The 25,886-nt window shown below is 51.8% G+C and overlaps 1 protein-coding gene across 1 annotated transcript; it reads right to left on the bottom strand.

Annotated features, from left to right (window-relative positions):
- Window positions 1–1,806: 1,806 nt before the first annotated feature.
- Window positions 1,807–24,967, bottom strand: GNA15 (G protein subunit alpha 15). Its single transcript, XM_049788668.1, has 7 exons — window positions 24,823–24,967; window positions 15,635–15,819; window positions 11,812–11,966; window positions 11,099–11,227; window positions 8,659–8,788; window positions 5,860–6,013; window positions 1,807–2,030 (listed from the first exon to the last, which is right to left on the bottom strand). Exons 1-7 carry the CDS (start codon window positions 24,965–24,967, stop codon window positions 1,807–1,809), a joined length of 1,122 nt encoding a protein of 373 aa, XP_049644625.1.
- Between the last annotated feature and the right edge of the window lie 919 nt (window positions 24,968–25,886).

Here is a 25,886-nt window from a genome sequence, read left to right as displayed (position 1 = left end):
ACTCACTCTTTGAGTCTAAGATCAGCCTGATCCTGAGAAACCAGAACTACCTCTTAGCCAGAGACTGAGTCTTGATTCCTGGTTGCTGGTAAGAGGAGACTGTTATTTGTAAAGTCCATCTCTCAGACCCCAAGCCAGCATGACTATGTCTTTCAGAGCCAGCCGCATGGATACAGAGATGCAAGTGTCTCCATGCTAGGAACCCAGAGGCAAAGCCTGGAAGGATGTGGCCATGAGGCAGGGTTGTGGCCAAGAGCCAGTAGGGGTGTGGCCACAAGTGGGGTGCATGGCCAACAGCTTATGGTTGTAGCGATGAGACCAAAATTATGACAAGCCTAGACCACATGACCAGGAGCCTTGAGTGTGGCCATCGGCCTAGCCAAGCCATCGGCCTAGCCAAGCCAGAAGGATGAGATGGAAGGGACCCTCCCCAGAGCCTTTGCATGAAATGTCGTTTCTGAACCTGATATTCAGAGCCAGAAGAGGAAAAGCATAGCCCAGGAAACTTTGACAGCAGCCATTAAGACCCCTGAGCTGTTGAGACTCACTGAGGTGTGTTCCCTTCCAAGGAGACAAAAAAGAACAAAGTGACAGTACAGGACATAGGATGTTTGCCTTGCATTTACCTCACCCGGGTTTGATCACCCACATCCCATATGGTCCTCTGTAGCACCACATCCCTCAGCACGGATCAGCCCTGAGCACCACTGGGTGTGACTCAAAAACCAAACAAATAAATAAAAAAAAATTTTTTTTGGTTTTTCGGTTCACACCCGTTTGATACTCAGGGGTTACTCCTGGCTAAGCGCTCAGAAATCGCCCCTGGCTTGGGGGAACCATATGGGATGCCGGGGGATCGAACCGCAGTCCTTCCTTGGCTAGCGCTTGCAAGGCAGACACCTTACCTCTAGCGCCACCTCGCTGGCCCCTAAAAAATTTTTTTTAAGTTTGGGCAGTCCAACAGGTAAGACTTTTTGCTTTGCCCACAGAAATTTGCTTTGGATTTGTTCCCCCAGCACTGTCAAGACTGAACCCTAAGTACAGAGCCAGAAGTAAGTGCTGAGCTCCGCTGAGTGTGGCCCTCAAACCAACCAGAAGAAACAAAAATCAGCATTTGTTTTGGGGAAAATTTTTTTCAAAATGTGCTGAAGGCACAGAGATCTTGTCTCTGCAACTCCTGTGTATGTATTTGCGTCAAATTCTTCTCTCAGTGTCAGTTTCCTTATCTGTAATTTGGGGCTGCCGTAGGACGATTACTCTTGCAGTTTGGGGTGCCCAAACTAGGGTTCACACGTGACCCCCCTCATGTCTAGGGGAAGAGGCTAAACCACTTCCTCCCTGCAGTGGTACCCAGGCCTGTGCTGGACAGAGGCAGGGTTTTCTCAGACCTGTCTTTAACGTCCTGCTCGTCTGAGCAAATACAGAACGCTGTAGGTCGCCTCCTTGGTGCCCAACTGAACCTCAGTTTCCCTCCTGGGCACACTCACGAAGGACACGCATGAACTAGGACGCCTTTTCGCCGCTAGGGGGCGCCAGAGCCCGCAGTCCTGAAGGGCCACAGCCTCACTGGGAATAGCATCGCCCCAGATGCTGCCCGGGAGATGCATGCTCTTTCCCAAGGTCTTGGACCTCACTTTTTCTGTCGCCCTGGTCTACGGAGGGGTCACGGGGCACCCTCTTTCCAGAGAGGTAAACTGAGTCAGGAGCAGGCGACCTTTCTTTCTCACACACACACCCGGCCACGGAAAAGGCAGGGGCCTGCGACCAGGTTTCCATCTCCTGGTGGCTTGGTAGCCGCCCCCCACGTCAGAGCAGGTTGATCTCGTCCAAGTAGCGGGCCAGCACCGAGTCCCGCACGTCCTTGAAGACCTTGCGGATGTTCTGCGTGTCCGTGGCGCATGTGTAGTGGCTGAAGAGGCGCCGGGAGCGCGCGCCCTTGTGGTCCCCATTGGCTTCTGCACAGCCCGTGTACATGCGCGTGTACATGTCCAGGATGAAGCTCTGGGCAGCCTCGACGTCCCGCTTCGGGCCTACGGGGGGACAGAGTGGAATTGAGGGGGAATGCAGTCAGGGTCCGAGGCTCCGGACAGTGGAGGGAGACGAAGCCCTTCTTCCCTCTGAGAGCAGCCCTGAAGCCCTCGGGAGAATCCACACGTGCTGGTGGCTGCAGGGCGCAGCCATCTTTGGCCTTTCTAGGTCACATGACTCGAGGCAAGCCAATGAGCGTGTCAGGAACAACTCACCACGTGACTTGGAATGGACCAATGGGATTTTGCTCTGTGACTTTGGGCACAGCTGGATTCAAGGGACACTTCTGCTGGGGTGCCAGAGCAATAGTTTGACGGGAGGGCTCTTGCCTTGCACTCTACCAGTTTGATTTGGATCCCCGGCATCCCACGGGGCCCGCTAAATCATTCCTGAGTGCAGAGCAAGTCATGTGCATGGGTGTGGCACCAACACAATCTCTCTCTGTCTCTCTGTCTCTCTCTGTCTCTCTGTCTCTGTCTCTCTCTCTCTGTCTCTCTCTGTCTCTCTCTCTGTCTCTCTGTCTCTCTCTCTGTCTCTCTCTCTCTCTCTCTCTCTCTCTCTCTCTCTCTCTCTCTGTCTCTCTCCCTTCATCCCTCCCCCTCCAGGATGCTGCAGATAGGTAAACCAAGGCCAGGGGAAGGAATAGAATTGCTTCCAAGTGGTGTCGTTCGTGGCTAATCCAGTTAAAAATACTGGAGGGGGGCCGGAGAGATAGCATGGAGGTGAGGCGTTTGCCTTTCATGCAGAAGGTCATTGGTTTGAATCCCGGCGTCCCACATGGTCCCCCGAGCCTGCCAGGAGCGATTTCTGAGCGTGGAGCCAGGAATAACCCCTGAGCGTTGCCGGGTGTGACCAAAAAAGAAAAAAGAAAAGAAATCACTGGAGGGGAGCCAGAGTGATATAGCACAGTGGTAGGTGTTTGCCTTGCACGCGGCCAACACAGGATGGACCTTGGTTCAATCCCCAGAATCCCATATGGTCCTCCAAGCCAGAAGCGATTTCTGAGCAACCCTGAGCATCACCAGGTGTGGCCCAAGAACCAAAAAAAAAAAAAAGATACCCAGTAACAAAGGCAATGCAGCGCTAACTACTTAGCTTGCTGGGACATGCAGCAATATGTGTAGGGGACACACACAGGTATTGAGTGTCCCTTGTTGTATACAATGTCACTAAGTGACATGGAACTGTATTGAGTGGGCAAGCTGACCCAGGGCCCTTTCCCTAACATGACAATAGGCAACTATGTCTATTTTTTTAGGGGAGGCACATCCTCATGGTGCTCAGGGCTGTGCTCAGGGATCACTCTTGGCAGATTGGGGGTGGGGGTGTGTGGGATGCTGGGGATCAAACCCAAATCAGATTTGGTAAGGCAAGCATCCCTCCACCCTGCCATTGTTTCTTTCCAAACCAACCCAGGACCATGGGGGAAGGGGGGAAGGGGCTCAGCAATTGGATATGGACTAATGTGGTTGTGCTGGGGTCAGCCAAAGGTTCCCAGTCAAGTATTTTTTTTAATCTCTGGGTCATTCCCAGTACTCCAGCCCTATTCGGGATCATCTCCCTAATCTTTGATTTACAGATTTTGTAGTTTTGGGAAGTCACACCCATCGGTACACAGGAATGACTCCTGGTTATGCACTCAGGAATCACTCTTGGTAGTACTTGGGGAACTCTATGGGATGTCTGGGATCAAACTTGGTCAGCTGCGTGCAAGGCAAATGCCCTCCCAACTGTGCTATTGTTTGGGTCCCTTTAATTTTTTAATTTTTGCTTTTGGTCCACACCCAGTGGTGCTCAAGAATTATTCCTGAAAAAATGGGGAGAAGAAATGAACAGACACTTTGTAAAAGAAGAAATGCAAATGGCTAAAAGGCACATGAAAAGATGCTCAACATCACTAATCGTCAGGGAGATGCAAATCAAAACTACTATGAGGTACCACCTCACGCCACTGAGATTGGCATACATCACAAAGAAGGAAATCAAGCAGTGCTGGCGGGGATGTAGAGAGAAAGGAACTCTTTTTCACTGCTGGTGGGAATGCTGTCTAGTCCAACCTTTATAGAAAGCAATATGGAGATTCCTCCACAAACTGGAAATTGATCCATTTGATCCATATGATTGATCCATATGATCCAGCTTTACCACTCCTAGGAATATACCCGAGGAACACAAAAATTCAATACAAAAATCCCTTCCTCACACCTATATTCATTGCAGCACTATTTACAATAGCCAGACTCTGGAAACAACCAAGATGCCCTTCAACAGATGAGTGGCTAAAGAAACTGGTACATATACACAATGGAATACTATGCAGCTATCAGGAGAGATGAAGTCATGAAATTTTCCTATACATGGATGTACATGGAATCTATTATGCTGAGTGAAGTAAGTCAGAGGGAGAGAGAAAAACGCAGAATGGTTTCACTCATCTATGGGTTTTAAGAAAAATGAAAGACATTTTTAACAGTATCTCAGAGACAAGAGAGATGAGGGCTGGTAGGTGCAGCTCATGACATGAAGCTCACCACATAGAGTGATGAGTGCAGTTAGAGAAATAACTACACTGAAAACTATCATAACAATGAATGAATGAGGGAAGTAGAAAGCCTGCCTCTAGTACAGGTGTGGATGGGGTGGGGAGGAGGGAGATCTGGGAAATTGATGGTGGGAATGTTGCACTGGTGAAAGGGGGTGTTCATTTCATGACTGTAATGATACAACTATAATCATATTTGTAATCACAGTGTTTAAATAAAAAAATTAATTAAAAAAAAGAATTATTCCTGGCTATACTCAGACATTATTCCTGGCAGGCTCGAGGACCATATGAAATTTAGGGGATCGAAACCAGGTCAGCCACATACAAGGCAAACACCCTACCCACTGTGCTAGCACTCCGGCCCCAGCCCCTCTGATTTTTTTTTTTTTTGGTTTCTGGGCCACACCCATTTGATGCTCAGGGGTTACTCCTGGCTATGCACTCAGAAGTCACTCCTGGGGGCCGGGCGGTGGCGCTAAAGGTAAGGTGCCTGCTTTGCCTGCGCTAGCCTAGGACGGACCGCGGTTCGATCCCCCGGCGTCCCATATGGTCCCCCAAGCCAGGAGCGACTTCTGAGTGCATAGCCAGGAGTAACCCCTGAGCGTCATCGGGTGTGACCCAAAAACCAAAAAAAAAAAAAAAAAAAAAAAAAGAAGTCGCTCCTGGCTTGGGGGGACCATATGGGACGCCGGGGGATCGAACCGCGGTCCATCCTATGCTAGTGCTTGCAAGGCAGACACCTTACCTCTAGCACCACCTTCCCGGCCCCATCCTCTGATTTTTTTAATAACCCAATTAGAGCAGAGATAATGAGAAATTATTTAAACAAGAAATGATCCAGACCAATGCTGCCAAAGACTGCTCACTACCCCTGGGTATGAGATAAAAAGAAAGTTTCCTTAGGTTAACTCACTCCGAGACCTCTTGGGTCATGTGAGATCCTCCATGTGGGTACTGCGACAGTCTACTACAGCATGAGTCCTATGAGAGTCTACAGGTGGTAGTGAAACCCTACAGTGTGGGTCTCGAGAGAGCCAACAAGTAGGTCTCGCGAGATCCTACAATGCAGATTTCACAAGCGTGTACACGTGGTCTTGCAAGTGTCCTCCAAAGTCTGCCTGCCCACCCTTATAGCGGGTGGCCTTTGAGAGTCAGGGAGGCTATGCCCTTGGGGGATCTGGAGCCATGGTGGGTAGAACTGTCTATGAGATACACCCAAGTCCAGGTTGGGGTAGGGGCTGGACCAGTAGGGTCAGAAGGGTCCCAAATGTTCTAGAAGCACTCACCCTGGAAGCTGGGGAAGTACGTGGCCAGGTGGGAGGTGGGGATCTTCTCCTCCAGAATGTCTGTTTTGTTGAGGAAGAGGATGACTGATGTGCTCTTGAACCAGGGCAGCTCCAAGATGGTGCCAAAGAGGGCCAGGCTCTCCTTCATGCGGTTCTGCAGAGGACACAGCATATCCTGTGCTCGCTGGCCGTCCCCCGACCCAACCCAGGCTCTCCCCTACATGGACAGAACCAGAGGAGCCTAGCCTCCCTGAGCCCTGGGCTAGAGGCAGGTTTGGGGGGATCTGTGTGCATCTGTGGTTGTGAAGCTGTTGGTTTGACCCCCACACCCTGCAAATTCTTGTCTGCCTGGAACTTGAGAAGGCAACCTTTCTGGGAAATTGGCTCTTAAGTTAAATTAGTCATGCTGCCTTGGGGTGACCCTGAACCCAAGGGTTGAGGTAATTTGGGAGGCTCCAATTGATGTTTCAGAGGCCTGGGGAGGAGCCTTCCTGCATTTCTGGCCATAATGGTAGTCTGGTGCTCAGGCCTTGTGGTGCCAGGAGTTAACTTGGGTCACCCCTGGTGGTGGACCTTGGCAGTCTCCAGGGCTGTGCCCAGGAAGGAACAGAACCAGTGTGTATTTCATATGTTTACCCTATAATCTTTTTACTTTCTCTACCCCAAGACTGGTTTCTTAAAGAAGGACAGGGAGTTTTGGGCCAGAGAGATAGTACAAAAGTGAAGGTACTTGCCTTGCAGGAGGTCAAACAAGGTTTGATTCCTGGCATCCCAGATGATCCCCAGACCAGCACCAGGAGTGCACTTAGCACCTCTGAGTCAGAGCTAGGAACCACTGGGGGTGGCCCCAAAAACCAAAGAGAGGGGCCAGAGAAATAGCATGTAGGTAAGGTGTTTGCCTTGCATGAAGAAGGTTAATGGTTCAAATCTCGGCATCCCATATGGTCTCCTGAGTCTGCCAGGAGAGATTTCTGAGCATAAAGCCAGGAGTAACGCCTGAGCGTTGCCAGGTGTGACCCCAAAACAAACGAAAGAAAGAAAGAAAGAAAGAAAGAAAGAAAGAAAGAAAGAAGGAAGGAAGGAAGGAAGGAAGGAAGGAAGGAAGGAAGGAAGGAAGGAAGGAAGGAAGGAAGGAAGGAAGGAAGGAAGGAAGGAAGGAAGAAGAAAGAAGGAGAGAAGGAAGGAAGGAAGGAAGGAAGGAAGGAAGGAAGGAAGGAAGGAAGGAAGGAAGGAAGGAAGGAAGGAAGGAAGGAAGGAAGGAAGAGAGAGAGAAAGGAAGGAAGGAGAGAGAAAGGAAGGAAGGAAGGAAGGAAGGAAGGAAGGAAGGAAGGAAGGAAGGAAGGAAGGAAGGAAGGAAGAAAGAAAGAAAGAAAGAAAGAAAGAAGAAAGAAAGAAAGAAAGAAAGAAAAAGAAAGAAAGAAAGAAAGAAAGAAGAAAGAAAGAAAGAAAGAAAGAAAGAAAGAAAGAAAGAAAGAAAGAAAGAAAGAAAGAAAGAAAAAGAAACCAAAGAGATGAAGGCATACTTGGTATGCAGAAACCCCAGGTTCCATCCCAGTACCCTAGGGTCTCCCCACCCTGCACTATAGGATATGACCTTAAAAATGTTTGTTTTTAAATATGGAAGGATCACAGCTTGTAGGGTGTTTGCCTTGTACAGAGCTGACCTAGGTTCGATCCCCTACATCCCATATGGTCCCTCAAACCAGCCAGGAGTGGACACATGAGCTCAAAGCCAAGAGTAACTCCTTTGCACCGCCTGGTGTGACCAAAATAAAAATAGAAAAAGGAGAAGGGATCTGACAGCCATGTGGCCATGGAGAAGTTGGGAGTGCCATGTCTCAGCCCAGGGAAACGAGGGTTGCGGGCAACTCCCGGCTGGGACAGCAAGTCCAACCTCTCCTTCCTGGTCTTAGAAGAAACCAGTTGCCCTGCACTGGTCTCTGGGTTCCAGCCTAGAAGGGGGAGTGTCGTCTGTCTGGGATGGTTAGTGGGGTGCCCTGCGTGCAGTGCTTGTGTCACCCTCGCAAACTGGGCCATCTTGTGGTGCCATTTCCAGCAAGAGCCGTGCATGTCACCATGACCTCAGAGTCGTTCTGCTAGTCAGAATTCTGTCCGTTAGAAAGAGGCCATCTGATTCTCAGCACTCCAAACGGAAGAAAATATCACCCCCAAAAGAGGGCACCTTGGGGGCGAGAAGGCAGCCAGCATTCACGCCTTTGAAAAAATGAAGGATAGGGCCCGGAGAGATAGCACAGCGGCGTTTGCCTTGCAAGCAGATGATCCAGGACCTAAGGTGGTTGGTTCGAATCCCGGTGTCCCATATGGTCCCCTGTGGCTGCCAGGAGCTATTTCTGAGCAGACAGCCAGGAGTAGCCCCTGAGCACCACCGGGTGTGGCCCAAAAACAAACAAACAAACAAACAAACAAAAAAAACCAACAAAAAAAAAAGAAAAAACGCAGGATAGCAGTGCTCAGCCTCTCAGGCTGCCCAGAACACTATGAGACATTCTGGGAGGTGTGTCTGGAGCATACATGTCCCTACAAGCATGTGTCGTATTCCTGAAAGCATGTGTCCTTGTGTGCATGCTTGCATGCACCCCGGGGCTGCTCATCTGCCCCGCAGACTGGACAGTCTGGGCTGGAGGTGTGGGGTGTGGGGGTGGAGGGCAGGATTCAGCTTCCTTAGCGGTGCTGTGGGGTGCTGTGTCCCAGCAAGCTGTGGGGTAGTCACCCGCAGGCTGACCAGGGTGGAGGCGGGAGAGGATGCAGTGCCCTGCACCCTACCTCGGGCCTTCTCACCTCCTCATTATTCTCCTCCAAGCACTGGTCATACTCGCTCAGAGAGGCCAGGTAGATGAGGGCAATCACATTCTCAAAGCAGTGGATCCATTTCTTGCGTTCAGACTTCTGGCCTCCGACATCCACGATCCTAGGGAAACCGGCCCCTTTGAGAGATCAGGCCTTCATAGAGCCCCCATACAGGGCCCCACACAGACCACAGTCATTCCTGAAGCTACCTGCATATGCGGTTCTGCAGAATGCATAGATGAGAAAGCTGAAGCTCAGGGAACAGGTGGGACATTTCTACCCCACTTCCTAGGGGGCCTGATTCTATCCTGTAGATGTAAGGGAGCTGGGCTGCATGAAGAGAAGGGGTGGGGAGCCTTGAGGACTTGTTTCCCCATCTTTGAAGTTGTGTTGGGCTCTGGCCAGGTCTAGAGAGCAGACATCACCTACTCTGCGTGTGGCCCAGGATGAGATCGGCCTACACCCGACACACCACAACAAAAGCTTGTGCTTTCTTGCCTTCCTGTTTCTTCTTCTGAAGAAATGTGGGTCACCAATAATAAGGCTGCAGCATTTCCCCAGCGGAGTACAGTCAGACACACACAGGAAACATAGCCCCAGAAGCCTGAGTGAGAAGGACTCATTCTGTGCCCAGCCCTGCCCCCATTTAAATACCCAACAAGGTGGTACACTGAGACAGATGGAGGCCACTACATAAGACTGCCATCTTGAACTGTTTCTTTCTGAACCCCCACACTGCTGATACCTCTCTCCTTGGCCAATATCAAAGTCAAGTTTTCTAGCTACATCATCTCCTCAAACCAATCTTCTTGGAAACCTCCCCAACTTTGACCTTCCCTCATAAACTTTTACTCAAACATCATCATTCATTCCATTTACCCTTACAGATACCCACTGCTCATCCATCTTCCCACCCATCCACCCATCTATCTACTTATCCAAACATCCACTCATCCACCCATCCATCCATCCATCCTCTCATTCACCCATCCAACCATCCATCCACCAATCATCCATCCACCCATCTATAATTCACCCATCCATCTATCCACGCATCTGTTCATCCATTTACCCATCCACATACTCACCGATCCACTACCCACCCACCCATATTACATACATACACCCATCTGTATCTCATCCACCCAACTCATTCATTCAGCTGTCACCCACCCACCATTTATTCATCCCCAATCTACCCACCCACCCATCTTTCCAACTCCCCCTCCCCACAGTTACCAGCTTCCACTCTGACCTTGAGCTGAATTGATCAACATTAGTCAAGCAGAACCCCTGACTTTGTGGGGTTCCCTTTTCTGTGGAGGAGATGCCATGGCAAACAAATCACTTGGGAGCCTTCCTGGTTCAGATAGTGCAAGGCATAGCATGTTCTTTTGGGTTGGGGCTCAGTGACAGGAAGGATGTCACAGGGTGTGTCAGACATGATCCTGGAAAGATGCCGTCTACAGCTTTTCGTCCAGACACAGATTTTGCTGAGGTCACCGGTGACCCTCCAACTGCCAAAGCTGAGTTGTTGCTTAACTCTGGTGTTTCTTCCTCTCCCTGGTCTTTGACCCCAGCCACAGCTCTGCCCCGTCTGGCACCAGACTCCTCGGACCTTATCAGCCTCATCACCACACAACACTCTGCACTACCCACATCCTGCAACCACCATGAGCATCGCCATCTGCCCCATCTCCTACAAAGAAACCCAACCTGGTGGGGTTTTAGACCTCCTATGGGTTGCTGGGGTCTGAACCTAGGTCAGCTGCATGTCAGGCAAGTGCCTTCTCCACTATACTATCTCTCTGCAGCCTGCTGGCCCCATGGCATTGTGTGTGTATGTGAAGCCAGATAGTTTTTATTGAACAAAACTTACTTAGATGTGTTGGGAGAGAAAGAAGAGAAATATGTGTTCAAGAGAGAATACAGGACTCATAATAACAGAGCAGGGGGGCCGCTGGTCCTGCATGGGCAGAGTGAATACAGGCTTCTCCAGAGGGGAAAATATATAAACATATGCGCATATATATGCACACATATATATAAACAAGCAAGAGAAATTTCATTATTAGAGCCCTGTTGTCATCTCTGACTCCCAGTTCTGACCTACACACTTCTCTGGTTCCAGCTCAATCTACATCCAAACCCATTCTTGCACTGTCCACTCATTTCCACCCCAGGACCACTTCCCTGGCTCCAACCAACCCTGACTGCCTGAATTGTGGCTTTGTGGGAACAGCTGCACCCACCCATGGCCACTGCAGGGACCCTGTGGCAGAGTTTCAGCCCTGGTCAATGCCCTCCTGCCCAGAAATCCCTGGGCCACAGTGAACTTCTACTCATCCTTCAATACCCTAAGCCCAATGCTCCCTCTTCAAAGAACACCTTCTCTTCTGGCCGTCCCCAGGGGACCCACAGCTGAGCTCACCGGAGGTTGGTTTTCTGCACGGAGAAGCAGTACTCGTTGATGCCGGTGGTGGGCATGCGGCTTCGGAGCACATCCTGCGCAGTGGGGATGTAGCTGTCCTCGGCAATGCGCTCCAGCTGCGACAGGTAGCTGCAAATGGGATCCAGGGCCTGAGCCTGCCCTGGCCCTTAGCAACCCCTCTCCCAGAGCCCAGAGAACCATCTAGGTGTTCACCCAGTACTTGGGAGCTAAGGGTCTGCTGGGAACCCAGAAGCACCATCTTTTTTTAATTTTTTAATTTGGGGGGGGTCACACCTGGCAGTGCTCAGGGGTTACTCCTGGCTCTGTGCTCAGAAATTGCTCCTGTTAAGCATGGGAACCATATGGGATGCCAGGATTCGAACCACCAACTGTCCTGGATCGGCTGTCTGCAAGGCAAATGCCTTACCACTGTGCTATCTCTTTGGCCCCTCAGAAGCACCATCGTGAGAATATGAGGAATGAGTTGGGACAGCAGATCCTGGGACAGACTTACTGAGGGCAGGCATAGTCAGTGTGTAATGGGGTACACCATCACCCCAGATTAGACTCCTGGGGAGAGTGTCACCCGCAGTCAACTGCACAGGAGTGACGCCACTGCCTAGTGGTTCAGGGCCCTTCCCTGCACTTCCCTCCCTGAATCTGTGGTGGGGTCCCAGAACACCCCATTTCCCACCCTGGTGGCCCCAGCTTACTACACAGCGGAGTCGAGTAGGTGGAACTCCCGGCGTCGCTCATAGCAGGCCCTGATGCCCGCGTCCCGCCACAGGTGCTCCATGGCCACAGCAAAGGGCTTCTTGAAGCTTGTCACTTTATAGGGGTCCTGGCTCATCACCAGGCTGGCATGGTGCTGCGAAGAGGCGAGGGTCTGAGTACACGTTGAGGGCTGTGTCCCCTCCCAGCCATGTCCCTTCACCTGCCCAGGTCCCCAACTATGGCGAGGCTACAGAGGGCAGGGTTGACGCAAAAATCTAAAAAAAATACTGCCAGAAATTGAACCCAGGTCATCTGTGTAGAAGACCTTACTGGAGGGGCTGGAGAGATATCATGGAGATAGGGTGTTTGCCTTGCATGCAGAAGAACAGTGGTTCAAATCCCTGCATACCATATGATCCCCCGTGCCTGCCAGGGGTGATTTCTGAGCGCCGAGCCAGGAGTAATCCCTGAGCGCTACGGATAACAAGCAATTATTTTCAGGGTGATTTGGGGGCCATATCCAGTGTTGTGTCTCCTGAATACCATCAACACCACTGGATATGGCCCCCAAATCAGCCCTTGGAGCAATTTTTCTGGCCCTCAAATGACCAATAATTGTTTTGCTTTTTTTGTTTTTGTTTTTGAGCCACACCCGGTGGTTACCCCCCCCCCAATGCTATATGTTAATATCACCTGGATGGTCAGACCCACCTACACCTGGGAGGGGTCTGAGGTTTGAAATAAAGGTATTGCCTGGGAGAAAGGGGAGGCAGAAAAAGGAGCAAGGAATCATGGAGAGAAGCAGAGAAGAAGCTGCTGGGAAAGGCTTAGCAAAGAAGCCATGGGAGGAAAAGCACATGGCGGTTAGGGTCATGAAATAAAGCTGTTTGACTCCTGAAACTTTAACTGATTGCCTATGGATTTCTTTTTTTTTTTTGGGGGGGGGGCACACCCGGTGACACTCAGGGGTTACTCCTGGCTATGTGCTCAGAAATTGCTCCTGGTTTGGGGGACCATATGGGATGCCAGAAGATCCGTCCTAAGTCAGCACGTGCAAGGTAAATGCTCTACCACTGTGCCACCGCTCTGGCCCCTGCCTATGAATTTGTACACCATTATCCTGCGACTTCAAACCTGCCAGCAGAAGGGGTAAAGATGCTGTGCAGAGAAAGGCCTCACCGCAACCTAGGACAATATATTTTATATTAATACAACAAACCTCAGCAGTGCTCAGCGGTTGCTTCTGGCTCTGCACTCAGAAATTGCTCCTAGAAGGCCCCAGAGACATGTGGGATGCTGGTATCAAACCCGGGTCAGCTGCATGCAAGACAAATGCCCTACACACTGTGCTATCACTCCAGCCCAAAAATGACCAATAATTGTATTTAGTATTTAGTTTCTTTTTCCTTAAATGCTTTTTAGTTTGAGAGCTATGCCTGGCAGTACTCAGAGCTGACTCCTGCCTGGCTCTGTACACAAGAATCATTTCTGGGAGAGCTCAGGGGGGACCATATGGATGTTGAACTAGGGTCCACTGCCTGCAAGGCAAGTGCCTTTCTCTTCTGTCCTATCTCTTTTGCCCCATGAACAATAACTTTTTTTTTGGGGGGGGGCCCACACCCGGCAGTGCTCAGAGGTACTTCTGGCTCTGCACTCAGAAATTGCCCAACAGGCTTAGGGGACCATATGAGATACTAGGGATCTAACCTGGGTCTGTTCTGGGCTGACTATGTGCATGGCAAATGCTCTACCGCTAGACTATCACTCTGACCCCTGAACCATAACTTTTAAAGCAAAATTATAGAGAGGCATCATTTTAAAATCATTTAAAAATTAAAATCAGGGGCCTGAGTGGTGGTGCAAGCAGTAGGGTGTTTGCCTTGTACATGCTACTGAGGACGAACCATGGTTCAATCCCCTGGCATCCCATATGGTCCCCCAAGCCAGGAGCGATTTCTGAGTGCAGAGCCAGGAGCAATCCCTGAGTGTCACCGAGTGTGGCTAAAAAAGCAAAATAAATAAATAAAATAAAATCAGCAGGAGAGGGGCCCGGAGAGATAGCACAGCGGCGTTTGCCTTGCAAGCAGCTGATCCAGGACCAAAAGTGGTTGGTTCGAATCCCGGTGTCCCATATGGTCCCCCGTGCCTGCCAGGAGTTATTTCTGAGCAGACATCCAGGAGTAACCCCTGAGCAACGCTGGGTGTGGCCCAAAAACCAAAAAAAAAAAAATCAGCAGGAGAGATAGCACAGCGGTAGGGCATTTGCCTTTCATGAGGCTGACCCAGAACCAAGGGTGGTTCAATTCCCGGCATCCCATATGGTCCCCTGAGATTTCTAGGGGCAATTTTTTTTTTTTTTGGTTTTTGGCCCACACCCGGCGGCACTCAGGGGTTACTCCTGGCAGGCACGGGGGACCATATGGGACACCGGGATTCGAACCAACCACCTTAGGTCCTAGGTCAGCTGCTTGCAAGGCAAATGCTGCTGTGCTATCTCTCCGGCCCTCTAGGGACAATTTCTGAGCGCAGAGTCAGGACTAACCCAAGTGTCACCGGGTGTGACCCAAAAACCAAAAATAAATAAATAAACAAATAAATAAATAAAATCACTTCTGCAGTAAAAAGCGTATTCATGGATGCCTTAAATTGAAATATGTTTTGCTCTTATAAAGCAAAGACATTTAAAAAAAAAAAAGACTAGGGGCCGGAGAGATAGCATGGAGGTAGGGCGTTTGCCTTGCATGCAGAAGGACAGTGGTTCGAATCCCGGCATCCCATATGATCTCTGGAGCCTGCCAGGAGTGATTTCTGAGCCAGGAATAACCCCTGAGGCTGCCGGATGTGACTCCTCCCCCCAAAAAAAGACTAAAGAGATAGAGCAGCAGGAAGGGCACTTGCCTTGCACATGCCCAACTGGGGTTCCACCCCCGCTATCCCATATAGTTCCTGGAGCACTGCCAGAAGTGATCTCTGAGCACTTAGCCAGGAGTAATTTCTGAGCACAGCAGTATGATCCAGAAACAAACAAAAAAATAAAACACTTGCCTTGTAAGCAGCCAACCTGTTTCCATCCACACCACTGCTTGCTCTCCACAACTGGACAAGCACTGCTTGTGGTCCCAGGGTCCCCAAAAGTACAATTGGGGTGTCCCACATCACCCCAGTGCTATCAACCCTCCCACTACAGCAATTGCTTGCTTGGCTGGGGAGAGCCCCCAAGTTCCCTGAGACCGAGGGAAAACCCTTCCCCACCTATTAAAAAAAAAAAAAAAAGACAAAAGATTCCTCCACAAGGAGCCAGAGCCAGAGCGGTGGCACAAGCTGTAAGGCATCTGCCTTGCCTGAGTTAGCCTAGGATGGACCACGGTTCGATCCCCTGGCATCCCATATGGTCCCCCAAGCCAGGAGCGATTTCTGAGCGCATAGCCAGAGTAACCCCTGAGCATCACTGGATGTGACCCCCCCCAAAAATATAAATAAAAAGATTCCTGAGGAGCAAGTCAGGATTTCAGGGTTCTCTGTATGCCACAAACACATGAAAAAGTGCATGACACACACCCTGTGGTTGGGGAAAGTGCCCAGAAGCGCCATCCTCACCCTCACTGCAGTTTAGTGTTGGTGGAGGAGAGAGGAACTTTGACAGCCTGGCAGCAAAGGCACTGCGGGCAGCAGACCAGTCTGGTGTAGATCTACAGCCTGGTTTCCCCTGTCCCCTAGAAACACCCACAGGCACACAGTAGTCTGCACCCACCCACCCGCCCAATTTCCATCACCCTGTCTGTGGACACCCTGCAAAGCCCATGGCACGCGTGCGGGCCTCACCTCGCTCTCCAGCCTGCTGAAGGGGATGCAGAGCCGCTCCCGGGCCTCAAGCAGGGTCTGCATGCACAAGAAGATATTCTGGTAGACCAATTGCCGGAAGCCCCTGCGGTCCTCCTCTGAATAGCCAGCACCGTGGATAATGCGCATCTGTTTGATGAATGTGCTCTTCCCGCTCTCACCTGGGCCTGGAAACAGATACCCACTGTCAGCCTGGTGCTGGGACCCCAGGTGGGATCTTTACCCAAGAGGGGAAGAGGGTTGTCTCAAGCCCCTGTCCACAGTTCACACCTGGTCTGAGTTCCCATTTCTTTCTTTTTTGGTTTATTTGGTTGGGGAACCACATTTGGTGATGCTCAGGGCTGACTCCTAACTCTGCACTCAGGATTGTTGTGTATGTAAATATTTAAATGGAATTATTATGTTACCCTGATCGGTGATTGTGCCCTACCCTAGGGTGGTACCTGATTCTGCTCCCACCGTAGGGTGGTACCTGATTCTGGGGTATAAAAGCAAGGTTCTGTGGAAGGTGAGGGGTTTTTTCCCTGGGGCTGATTCTGGTGCCTTTTGGCTTCCGCCTCTTCCACGGAATAAAAGCTGTTTTCTTCAGAAGCCTGACTGCCTGTTAGCTTTCTTCCCCCCGCATTCACCTCAGAACTGCCAACTAAACAAGGTAACAAACGTGTGGTCCGAGCAGGAGGAGAAAGGCCTCATCCTCCATCCCTCCATCAGTCAACCCCATCAAGAGCAGTATTGAAACAAGGGATCACTCTTGGCAGGGTTCTGGAGTTATGGGGTGCTAGGGATCAAACGCAACCCTGAGTAGCTGCCTGCAGGATAAGCACAATCCCCACTGTGCTATGGTTCTGAATTCCTGGTTTCCCATTTATTCTAACATAGACCCTGGTGAACACATCCGCCATGTTCACAGGGCTGAATGGGATCAAAACAAATCACTCTCAGGAGCCGGAGGGGTGGAACAGGCAGTAGGATGTTTTCCATGCACATGCTAACCTAGGATGGACTGTGGTTTGATCCCCCAACATCCCATATGGTCCCCCAAGCCAGGGGCGATTTCTGAGCACATAGCCAGGTATAACCCCTGAATGTCACTGGGTGTGGCCCAAAAACAAAAACACAAACAAAAAATTTCAAAAATAAGAAAAGGAATCACTCTACTGGAAAGAACATTTTTTTTTGTTTTTGTTTTTGGGCCACACCTGGCACTGCTCAGGGGTTACTCCTGGCTGTCTGCTCAGAAATAGCTCCTGGCAGGCTCAGGGGGCCATATGGGACACTGGGATTCGAACCAACCACCTTTGGTCTTGGATCGGCTGCTTGCAAGGCAAACGCCGCTGTGCTATCTCTCCAGGCCCTACTGGAAAGAACATTAAAGCATTTTCCTTGCAAGAAGTCCACCCCGATTCAATCCCTGGCACAGCATAAGGGTCCCCTGAGCTCCATGGGGCATGATCTCTGTGCGTAGAGCCAAGGGTGAGCCCGAGCACCATCAAGAGTGACTCCAAATCCAAAGAAGATAGAATCCTGAGAAACAGAGCTAGTTGTAGCCAGCTGGGGTGTCCCTAAATCAAGCTGTGCCAAGGCAGGCACCCCAACCCATCCCCTACAACTTTCTGGAGGCACACTGACGGTTGTTGAATAACAGCCCTGGACGGAGATGGATAATGGTGAGATGGAAAGGAGGGCCTTTCTCTGCCGGCCCAGGCCATGCATCTATAGCCCCCTTCAGCCGGCGGGTCTGAGGGTTCAGGATAGTGGCGAGAAAATCATCCACAGCAGTGAGGCTTCAGGAGACATCAGCTTTATTCAAGGCCCTAGCCAACAGGTGTGGCTCCTAAGCTTTAAAACCTTTCAAGCCATCTCCATTACTGGAGCTTTATTCAGAGCCCTGGGGAGCAGGGAATGGGTTGGGGGAGTCTGGAACATTCTGCAGACCGGAGGTGAGGCTCTCTCACTGGGACACAAGGAGTGCTGGCTCAGGAGGAACTGGGATATGATAAAACGGGAAGGGCCGCCCTGAGACGGCCTCAAAAGAAGAAATGGAAGCGGATGAGGCCAGTAGGAGGGGAGGCTGTGGGAGCCGGCTGGGGGCTACCTGCCAAGGCCACCAGGCCTGTATACTGGAGGGTAGCAAATGTGGGGATCAGGAGGACAGATCAGCATTTTGCTCTCCTGAGCACTGTGGGGGGCATGTTCTCCAGCAGGGCTCCAATTCCTAAGGGATCTGGAATGAAAAGGTGGGAGCAAGGGGCCTCGAAGATGGAACAGCAGGCTGTCACTTGTCTTGCAAACCCCCAGCCAAGACTTCAATCCCAGCACCACATAGGGGTTCCCTGAACCTCTAAGCACCACTGAGTATCCCCCCAAATTAAGATATAAGACAGACATTTACACACAAAATTCCACGTGTGTTCTATGCACACAAACCTGAAAAATCAGCTAGGAGTGGGACCCAAACAATAGCACGGTAGGGAAGGCATTTGTCTTGCACACAGCCGACCTGGGTTCTATCCCTGGCTTCCCATAGGCCCACTAGGAGCCATGAGTAAGCCCTGAGCATTGCTGGGTGTAGCCCCTAACAAAATCATAAATTGATGAATAAGATTTTTTGTTTATTTGTTTTGGGGCCACACCCGTGACGCTCAGGGGTTACTCCTGGCTATGTGTTCAGAATTCTCTCCTGGCTTGGGGGACCATATGGGATGCCAGGGATCGAACCAAGGCAGACCTAGATCGGCGGCGTGCAAGGCAAACGCCCTACCGCTGTGCTATCACTCTGGCCCCTGATGAATAAGATTTTAAAATAAAAACAAAAAACGTTATGAAAGGGGAACCCAGAGCACAGAGAGGTCAAAGGGCCATGTCATGCTGCATGCAGGAGTCTCAGGTCTGCAGTTTCCTTTTGGTTTTGTTTTGATTAGGGGTACTCAGTAGTGCTCAGAATGGACTTCTGGCTCTGCACTCAGGAATCACTCCTGGTGGGACTCAGGGGACCCTGTGGTGTGCCCCGGATTGAACTTGAGTTCATGCATCGCCAGATGTGGCCCCAAAACGAAAAAAAAAAAAAAGGGGCCGGATAGATAGCATGGAGGTAAGGCGTTTGCCTTTCATGCAGAAGGTCATTGGTTCAAATCCCAGTGTCCCATATGGTCCTCGTGCCTGCCCCAGAGCTATTTCTGAGCAGATAGCCAGGAGTAACCCCTGAGCACTACCGGGTGTGCCCAAAAACCAAAAAACCAAAACCAAACCAAAACAAACAAACAAACAAACAAAAAAGAAAAACAGAGCTGGAGTGATAGGACAGTGCTTACTTGCCTTGCATGTGTCCAACCCTGGCTCGATCCCCAACATCCCATAGGGTCCCCTGAGCTCCTCCAGAAGTGATCCCTGGATGCAGAGCGAGAAGTCAACCCTGAACACAGTCAGTTATGGCCCCAATCAAAAGCAAACCAATAGGGGCCGGAGAGATAGAACAGCGGTAGGGCATTTGCCTTGCATGCAGGACAGTGGTTCGAATCTCAGCATCCCATATGGTCCCCTGAGCATGCCAGGGGTAATTTCTGAGCATAGAGCCAGGAGTAGCCCCTGAGCACTGCCAGGTGTGACCCAGCCCCCCTCCAAAAAAAAAAAAACAAGAGCAACAAGAAGGAGCCACAACTGCAGTTTCCCATTAGTTCTGGTAGTACCAGAACATCTGGGATCAAACACTGCTTCCTTGACTCTGGCTAGAGTGAAACCTAGAAATAGGCCAGGGTGAGGGCCCCTATGGTCTTCAAGACCCAGGCCCCTGAGGGTGCAGAGGAGGCAGTGACCTGCACACCCTCCACTCATCACCCCACTGGTTGACAGCTCAGAGCCAGGGGAGCAGGCATGGCATGTGGGAGGTCCCTACTCAGGCTGGCCATCGGAAGCACTGACAAGAGTGACCCCCCCCCAGAACAAAATCAGGAGTAGTCCCTGAGCCTGCTGGGTCTGACTCTGACAAAAGCAGAGAGAAAGAGAAAGGAAGGAGGGAGAGAGGGAAAAGAGCATCCAGCTCTGGTTTCTTTTTTTCTTTTTTTTTATTTTTGTTTTTGTTTTTGTTTCGGGGTCACACCTGGCAGTACTCAGAAGTTGCTCCTGGCTCTGCACTCAGAAATTGCTCCTGGCAGGCACAGGAGACCATATGGGATGTCCGGATTCAAACTGGATTGGCTATGTGCAAGGCAAACGCCCTACTGCTGTGCTATCTCTCTGGCCCCATGGTTTCTTTTTTTTTTTGGGGGGGGAGGCAATACCTGGTGGTGCTCAGAGCTGACTCCTGGTTCTGTGCTCAGGCTTGGAGGACCCTATAGAATGCTGGGGATCAGGGGATCAAATTGAAAACCTCATGTATGCCAGGGATATGTTTCAGCAGGTTCAGCCTTCCCAGGCCCTAAACCAGCTTTCTGTTTTGCTTTGTTTAGCTTGAGAGTCACACCTAGGAGTGCTGGGGGGTTACTCCTGGCTCTGTGTTCAGGGATCACCCCTGGTGGGCTATGGGGACCATATGGGATACCAAAGATCAAACCAGGGTTGGCTGCATACAAGGCAAAAGCCCTCCCAACTGCATTATCTCTCCCACACCACACCAACTTTTTAATCATCATTCCGAGAAATTTCTGACAACAGCCCCCAAAACAAGCTTCAGCTTTGAAAATCTCCATTAGCACACATGGAGGAAGTGGGGGCCCTGGCCCCTCATGGAGCCAACAGATCTGTGGGCCTCACCAGTCAATTGTAGCCCACAGACACCACACATCCTCACTCTCTGGAAGTTGCAGGGGCTCAGAGAGGGTCGTTTCTCTCGGTGTCACACAGTCAGAGCAGAGGCTCCTTGTCTGTAAGTCCTTCACAGGCCCTACATTCTCCCATATGGTTTCCTGAGCTGGATGCAGGTTAAGGGTTTGAGGGGCCAGAGCATGTGGAAATACTATGTCACCCCCACCAGCCACTACACTGGGTGTAGCAGTGCTGGTGGGGACCCCAGAGACAGCACCCTCTCACAAGAGGCTTCCTCCATTCACTTCCAGAGCTGGCAGCTCGCTCCACAGGGGACACTGAGTCCCACAGCACAGACAACCCTTGAGTGGTTTTGTTTGTTTTGCCTTTTTTGACCCACAATCAACAGTGCTCAGAGCTGACTCCTGGTTCTGTGCTCATGAATCACTTCAGGTACCAGGAATCAAACTCAGTTGGCCTCATGCAAGGTACTTGCTGTACTATCACTCTGACCCCTCAATTATGAAAAAAAAAAATTGTTCAGTGGGGCTGGAGCAGTAGCGTAAGCCACAGGGAGTTTGCCTTGCATGTGCTAACCTAGGACGGACCTGGTTCAATCCTCCAGCATCCCATATGGTCCTCTAAGCCAGGGGCAATTTCTGAGCGTATAGCCAGGAGTAACCCCTGAGCATCATTGGGTGTGGCCCAAAACAAACAAACAAAAATTGTTTGGTTCTGGGGCTACACTTGGTGGTATTCCTGGCTCTGTTCTCAGGAATCACTCCTTGTGGTGTTCAAGAAACCATATAGGATGCCTGGGATTGATCCCGGGTCTAACGCCCTCCCTGCTATGCTATCGCTCCAGCCTCTCTTATTTTAATATTTAAAATGTATTACTGGGGCCGTAGAGATAGCACAGCGGCGTTTGCCTTGCAAGCAGCCGATCCAGGACCTAAGGTGGTTGGTTTGAATCCCGGAGTCCCATATGGTCCCCCGTGCCTGCCAGGAGCTATTTCTGAGCAGATAGCCAGGAGTAACCCCTGAGCATCTTCGGGTGTGGCCCATAAACCAAAAAAAAAAAAAATGTATTACTATCATTTCAGTTTGGGGATCACATGCAACAGTGTTCGAGGATTACTCCTGGCTCTGTGCTCCAGCCGGTATTGAGGGACCAGGCTATAAGATGACACCCAACTATTAACCCAAAACAAAGGCATTTCCTATCTTCCTCTTTCCTTTTTTTTTTTTTTTTTGGGGGGTGGGAGTCACACCCGGCAGCGCTCAGGGGTTTCTCCTGGCTCTACGTTCAGAAATCGCTCCTGGCAGGCTCACGGGACCACATGGGACGCCGGGATTCGAACCACCATCCTGAATGCAAGGCAAACGCCCTACCTCCATGCCATCTCTCTGGCCCTCCTCTTTCCTTTAAAGCTATCCCTTTGATAAGTAAAAGTCCACCTGGATCACTCCACCTTCCTCCTCCCGGTGGGATTGGGAATGGGAGAATAAAGAAAAATCTGTTTGGCTTGGGGCTCAGAGAGACCACAAGGAAGAAGTCACTTTACTCCATGACTCTCCTGACTGGCTTGGTTTATTAATTCTTCACGGCTACCCAACTTCAGACCCATCCACCTGAAGGTGTATGGAATAATTTCACAACATGGGAGTTGTTTTACACCAGGCAATGCTGGGGATGGAACCTGGGACACCTCCATGCATAGACCAGACTCCACCTCTGAGCATCTCTCTGGTCTCTCCACAGCCTTCACCATCTGCCCTGGATGCCCATGGGGACAGCTGCCACCTCCCACTGGGGCTCAATCCAGGCACTGTGGGCAGAGCCATGTCCACATGCGGCAGCTTCTGAACATAGACAGAAGTGACCACTTCCTCTAGGACAGAATGAGGAAACAGGATGCAGTGGGGAGACTCTGGGCATCAAGAGACCAGCAGGAAAAAAAAAAAAAAAGAGACCAGCAGGGGCAACTCTAGCACCTCAGGCCAGACCTAGGCAACCTGGGCGTGAGGCCATCCCAGCTCCTGGCTCAGGCCCAAATTGGCTACAGGCCCCAGGCTGTTCCTCCTTCCCCAGGGACTTACTGGCATGGAGACCGCTGGACATTGGAATGAGGGAGTAGGGTTTTCTGAATCTGCTCCCAGCTTTGTGATGTGCAGTGAGTGCCTGACTCCTCTAGGCCTCAGTTTCCCTGTCTGGGAGCAGTTACTACCATCTGTACCAAAGGTATGGGGTTTTCAAGGGGTCCCCATGCTCAAGACATTTGTCCTCAGAAGGATGAAGTAGCTCATCAGGACTCAGCTCCATTACTTCCTTTCCATCCCCTCCACTCCAATCCCCTCTGCAACCTTCCCCTCTAACCACCCATCCACCCATCTCTACAACTATCCATCAACCTGCCCATCACTGTATCCACCAACTATCCATCCCTCCATTCACCCACCCATCCATCCATTCACTCATCCACCCACCCATCCATACATCCACCCACCCATCCACACAGACACCCATCTACACATCCATCCATCCACCTACCCATCAGTGCATCCAGCAACCATCCAACCATCCATTCACCCATCATTCTACCCACTCACCCATCCACCCAGATGCCCATCTCCATCTACAACTATCCATCCATCCACTTGCCCATCAGTGCATCTGCCAACCATCCAACCATCCATCCACCCACCCATCTATCCACACATCCACCCATCCAACCATTCATCCATTCATTCACTTATCCACTACCCACCTACCATCTATCCACCCATCCATCATCCATAATTCATCTACCCAACCACCCACCAACTATTTATCCATCAGTTCACCCACCTCCATGCAACCCTGCATCCTCCATCTACCCTTCATCCATCCACCACCCCTCCCTGCCACTGTCCAGCACATACTAAGCATTAGCCCTTTCTCAGTCCCTGGAGCCCAGGTCTCATGAGACACACCAGCCCCACTGCACACAAGGAAGAGCTTGGAGCAGAGAAATGAGAGAGAGGAGCCTCTTCAGCAGTCCAGAGAGGGGTGAGGATAATTGGTTTTCCCTTGGGCACAAGTACATCCCATCACACAGCATACAGCTTGGCTGGCCGTCCAGGCCTCATCCTCACAGGAACTCTGCCAACAGATGTGAGATGGACATAGGGCTGTAACCCCAGGCTGAGTCTAACATGGGCCAACGCAGGTCGGGACTCAGCCCACCAGCACTGCCCGGCAGGGATTGGGACCTCGGTGCCAAACTCAAGCTCAGCCAAGCACTTGCTCCTCCCAAGCAAGTTGGTTCATGTTTGGGTTTGGGGCCACCAGGACTCCTCCAGCCCTTTGCACCTATTTCTCAGGAAGCATTTGCTTCAATCCCTGCAAGGCCTGATCCCCAACCTGAACAAACACTTCCAAGGTCCAGAGGCAGTGGGACACCCTAAGATGTTCCCTGGGGTGCCAAGGGAAGCTGGAGCTCTACCAATGTCCAAAGACTGGGAGGGAGAATGAGGACAGAGACTGTGGGAGGATGGGGGAGAGAGGGAGGGAGGGAAGGTAGGGAGAGAGGGAGGGAGGGAAGGAAGGAAGTGAAGGGAGGGAGGAAGGAGGAAGGAAGGAAGGAAGGAAGGAAGGAAGGAAGGAAGGAAGGAAGGAAGGAAGGAAGGGAGGGAAGGAAGAAAGGAAGGAAGGAAGGAAGGAAGGAAGGAAGGAAGGAAGGAAGGAAGGAAGGAAGGAAGGTGAAAGAAATATGGAAGGAAGGAAGATGGAGAGAGGAAAGGAAGGGAGGGAGAGAGGAAGGAAGGACGGGAGAAAGAAGGAAGGAAGGAGGGAGGGAAGAAGGAAGGAAGGAGAAAAGGAGGGAAAGAAGGAGAGAGGAGGGCCCGGAGAGATAGCACAGCGGTGTTTGCCTTGCAAGCAGCCGATCCAGGACCAAAGGTGGTTGGTTCGAATCCCAGTGTCCCATATGGTCCCCCGTGCCTGCCAGGAGCTATTTCTGAGCACACAGTCAGGAGTAACCCCTGAGCACCGCCGGGTGTGACCCCCCCCAAAAAAAAAAGAAGGAGAGAGGAGATATGGGGAAGGGAAGGAAGAGGAATGGAGTGGAAGGGAGAGTAGGGGAGAGTGGGGGTCTCGGGAGAGTGGGGGAGGGGATGCCGGGGAGGGCAAGGAATGGAGAGCCCCCCACAGAGCTCCGGGTGGGGTAGGGTAGAGTAGGGTGCGGCGGGGCGGCCCCATCATTCCTTTCCATTGACGCAGGAGGAGCGGGTAGGGCGAGCTGGGCCTGGCGGGCAGGAACCTCCAGTCCAGTCCGGTGCCGGGCCACCTCCCTGCGCCCCTGTCGCCCCCCGCGTGCGTGCGTCCGTCTGTCCGTCCGTCCCAGCCCAGCCTGGCCCGGCCCGGCCCGGTGGGCGCCGTCGGGGCTCACCGAGCAGCAGCAGCTTCAGCTCCCCGCGCTCGCGCCGCTTCTGCTCCAGCAGCTGCCGGTTGATCTCCTTGTCCACGCGGGCCGCCGCCTTCTCGTCGTCGCTCAGGCACCAGGGCCAGCAGCACCCGACCAGCGAGCGGGCCATGGTGGGCGCGCGGGCCAGGCAGCAGGCGCAGGGCCCCGCCGAGGGCGCCCCCGGCCCGGGCCACTCGAGCCGCCCCAGCCCCGCAGCAGACGCGCCCGCGCCGGCCCCCGCCTCCTTCCTCCTTCGAAGACGCGCCGGGGACGCCGCCCCTGCTGGGCAGGTCCTCGCCCGCACCCGGCCCGGCCCGGCCCGGCCCGCCTGCCTGCCAGTCCCTGGGCGGCTCCCACGCCGCGCGCCCCGGCAGGTGCGCCCCTGCGCCCACGCCTCCGGGAAACTGAGGCACCGGGGCAGGACGCGGAGGTCGCAGGGGGCCGAGCTGGGGAAGGACTGGACACGTTAAGGGGCACCCCCTCCAGCCCTACCTACCTTGAGCGCAGAAGCCAACAGTCAAACGGGGTGTGCCCCCCCCCAAACCAAAAACCAATAAATAAACAGGCTAGCCTTCCCGGGAAGGCTCAGAACCTGGCCCTGAGCACTGGGCCAGGAGTAACCCCTAAGCGTCGCCTAGTGCGGCTCAACAACAACAAAATTCAGCATTTAATAAATAGGGGCCGGAGAGATAGCACAGCGGTGTTTGCCTTGCAAGCAGCTGATCCAGGACCTAAGGTCGTTGGTTCGAATCCCAGCATTCCATATGGTCCCCCGTGCCTGCCAGGAGCTATTTCTGAGCAGACAGCCAGGAGTAACCCCTGAGCATCTCCGGGTGTAGCCCAAAAACCAAACCAAACCAAACCAAAACAAAACAAAAAAAACAATTTAATAAATAGGGGCTGGAGTGACAGCATAGTGATAGGGCGTTTGCCTTGCATGCAATAGATCTGGGTCCTACCCTTGGCATCCCATACGGTCCCCCAAGCCCGCCAGAAGCGATTTCTGAGCCCTGAGAGTCAAGGAATTTGGTCCCCCCCCAAAAATAAAT

This window comes from Suncus etruscus, chromosome 15, assembly GCF_024139225.1.
Source record: "Suncus etruscus isolate mSunEtr1 chromosome 15, mSunEtr1.pri.cur, whole genome shotgun sequence".
Classification (NCBI taxonomy): domain Eukaryota; kingdom Metazoa; phylum Chordata; class Mammalia; order Eulipotyphla; family Soricidae; genus Suncus; species Suncus etruscus.
This window is presented reverse-complemented; position numbering and strand designations above follow the sequence as displayed.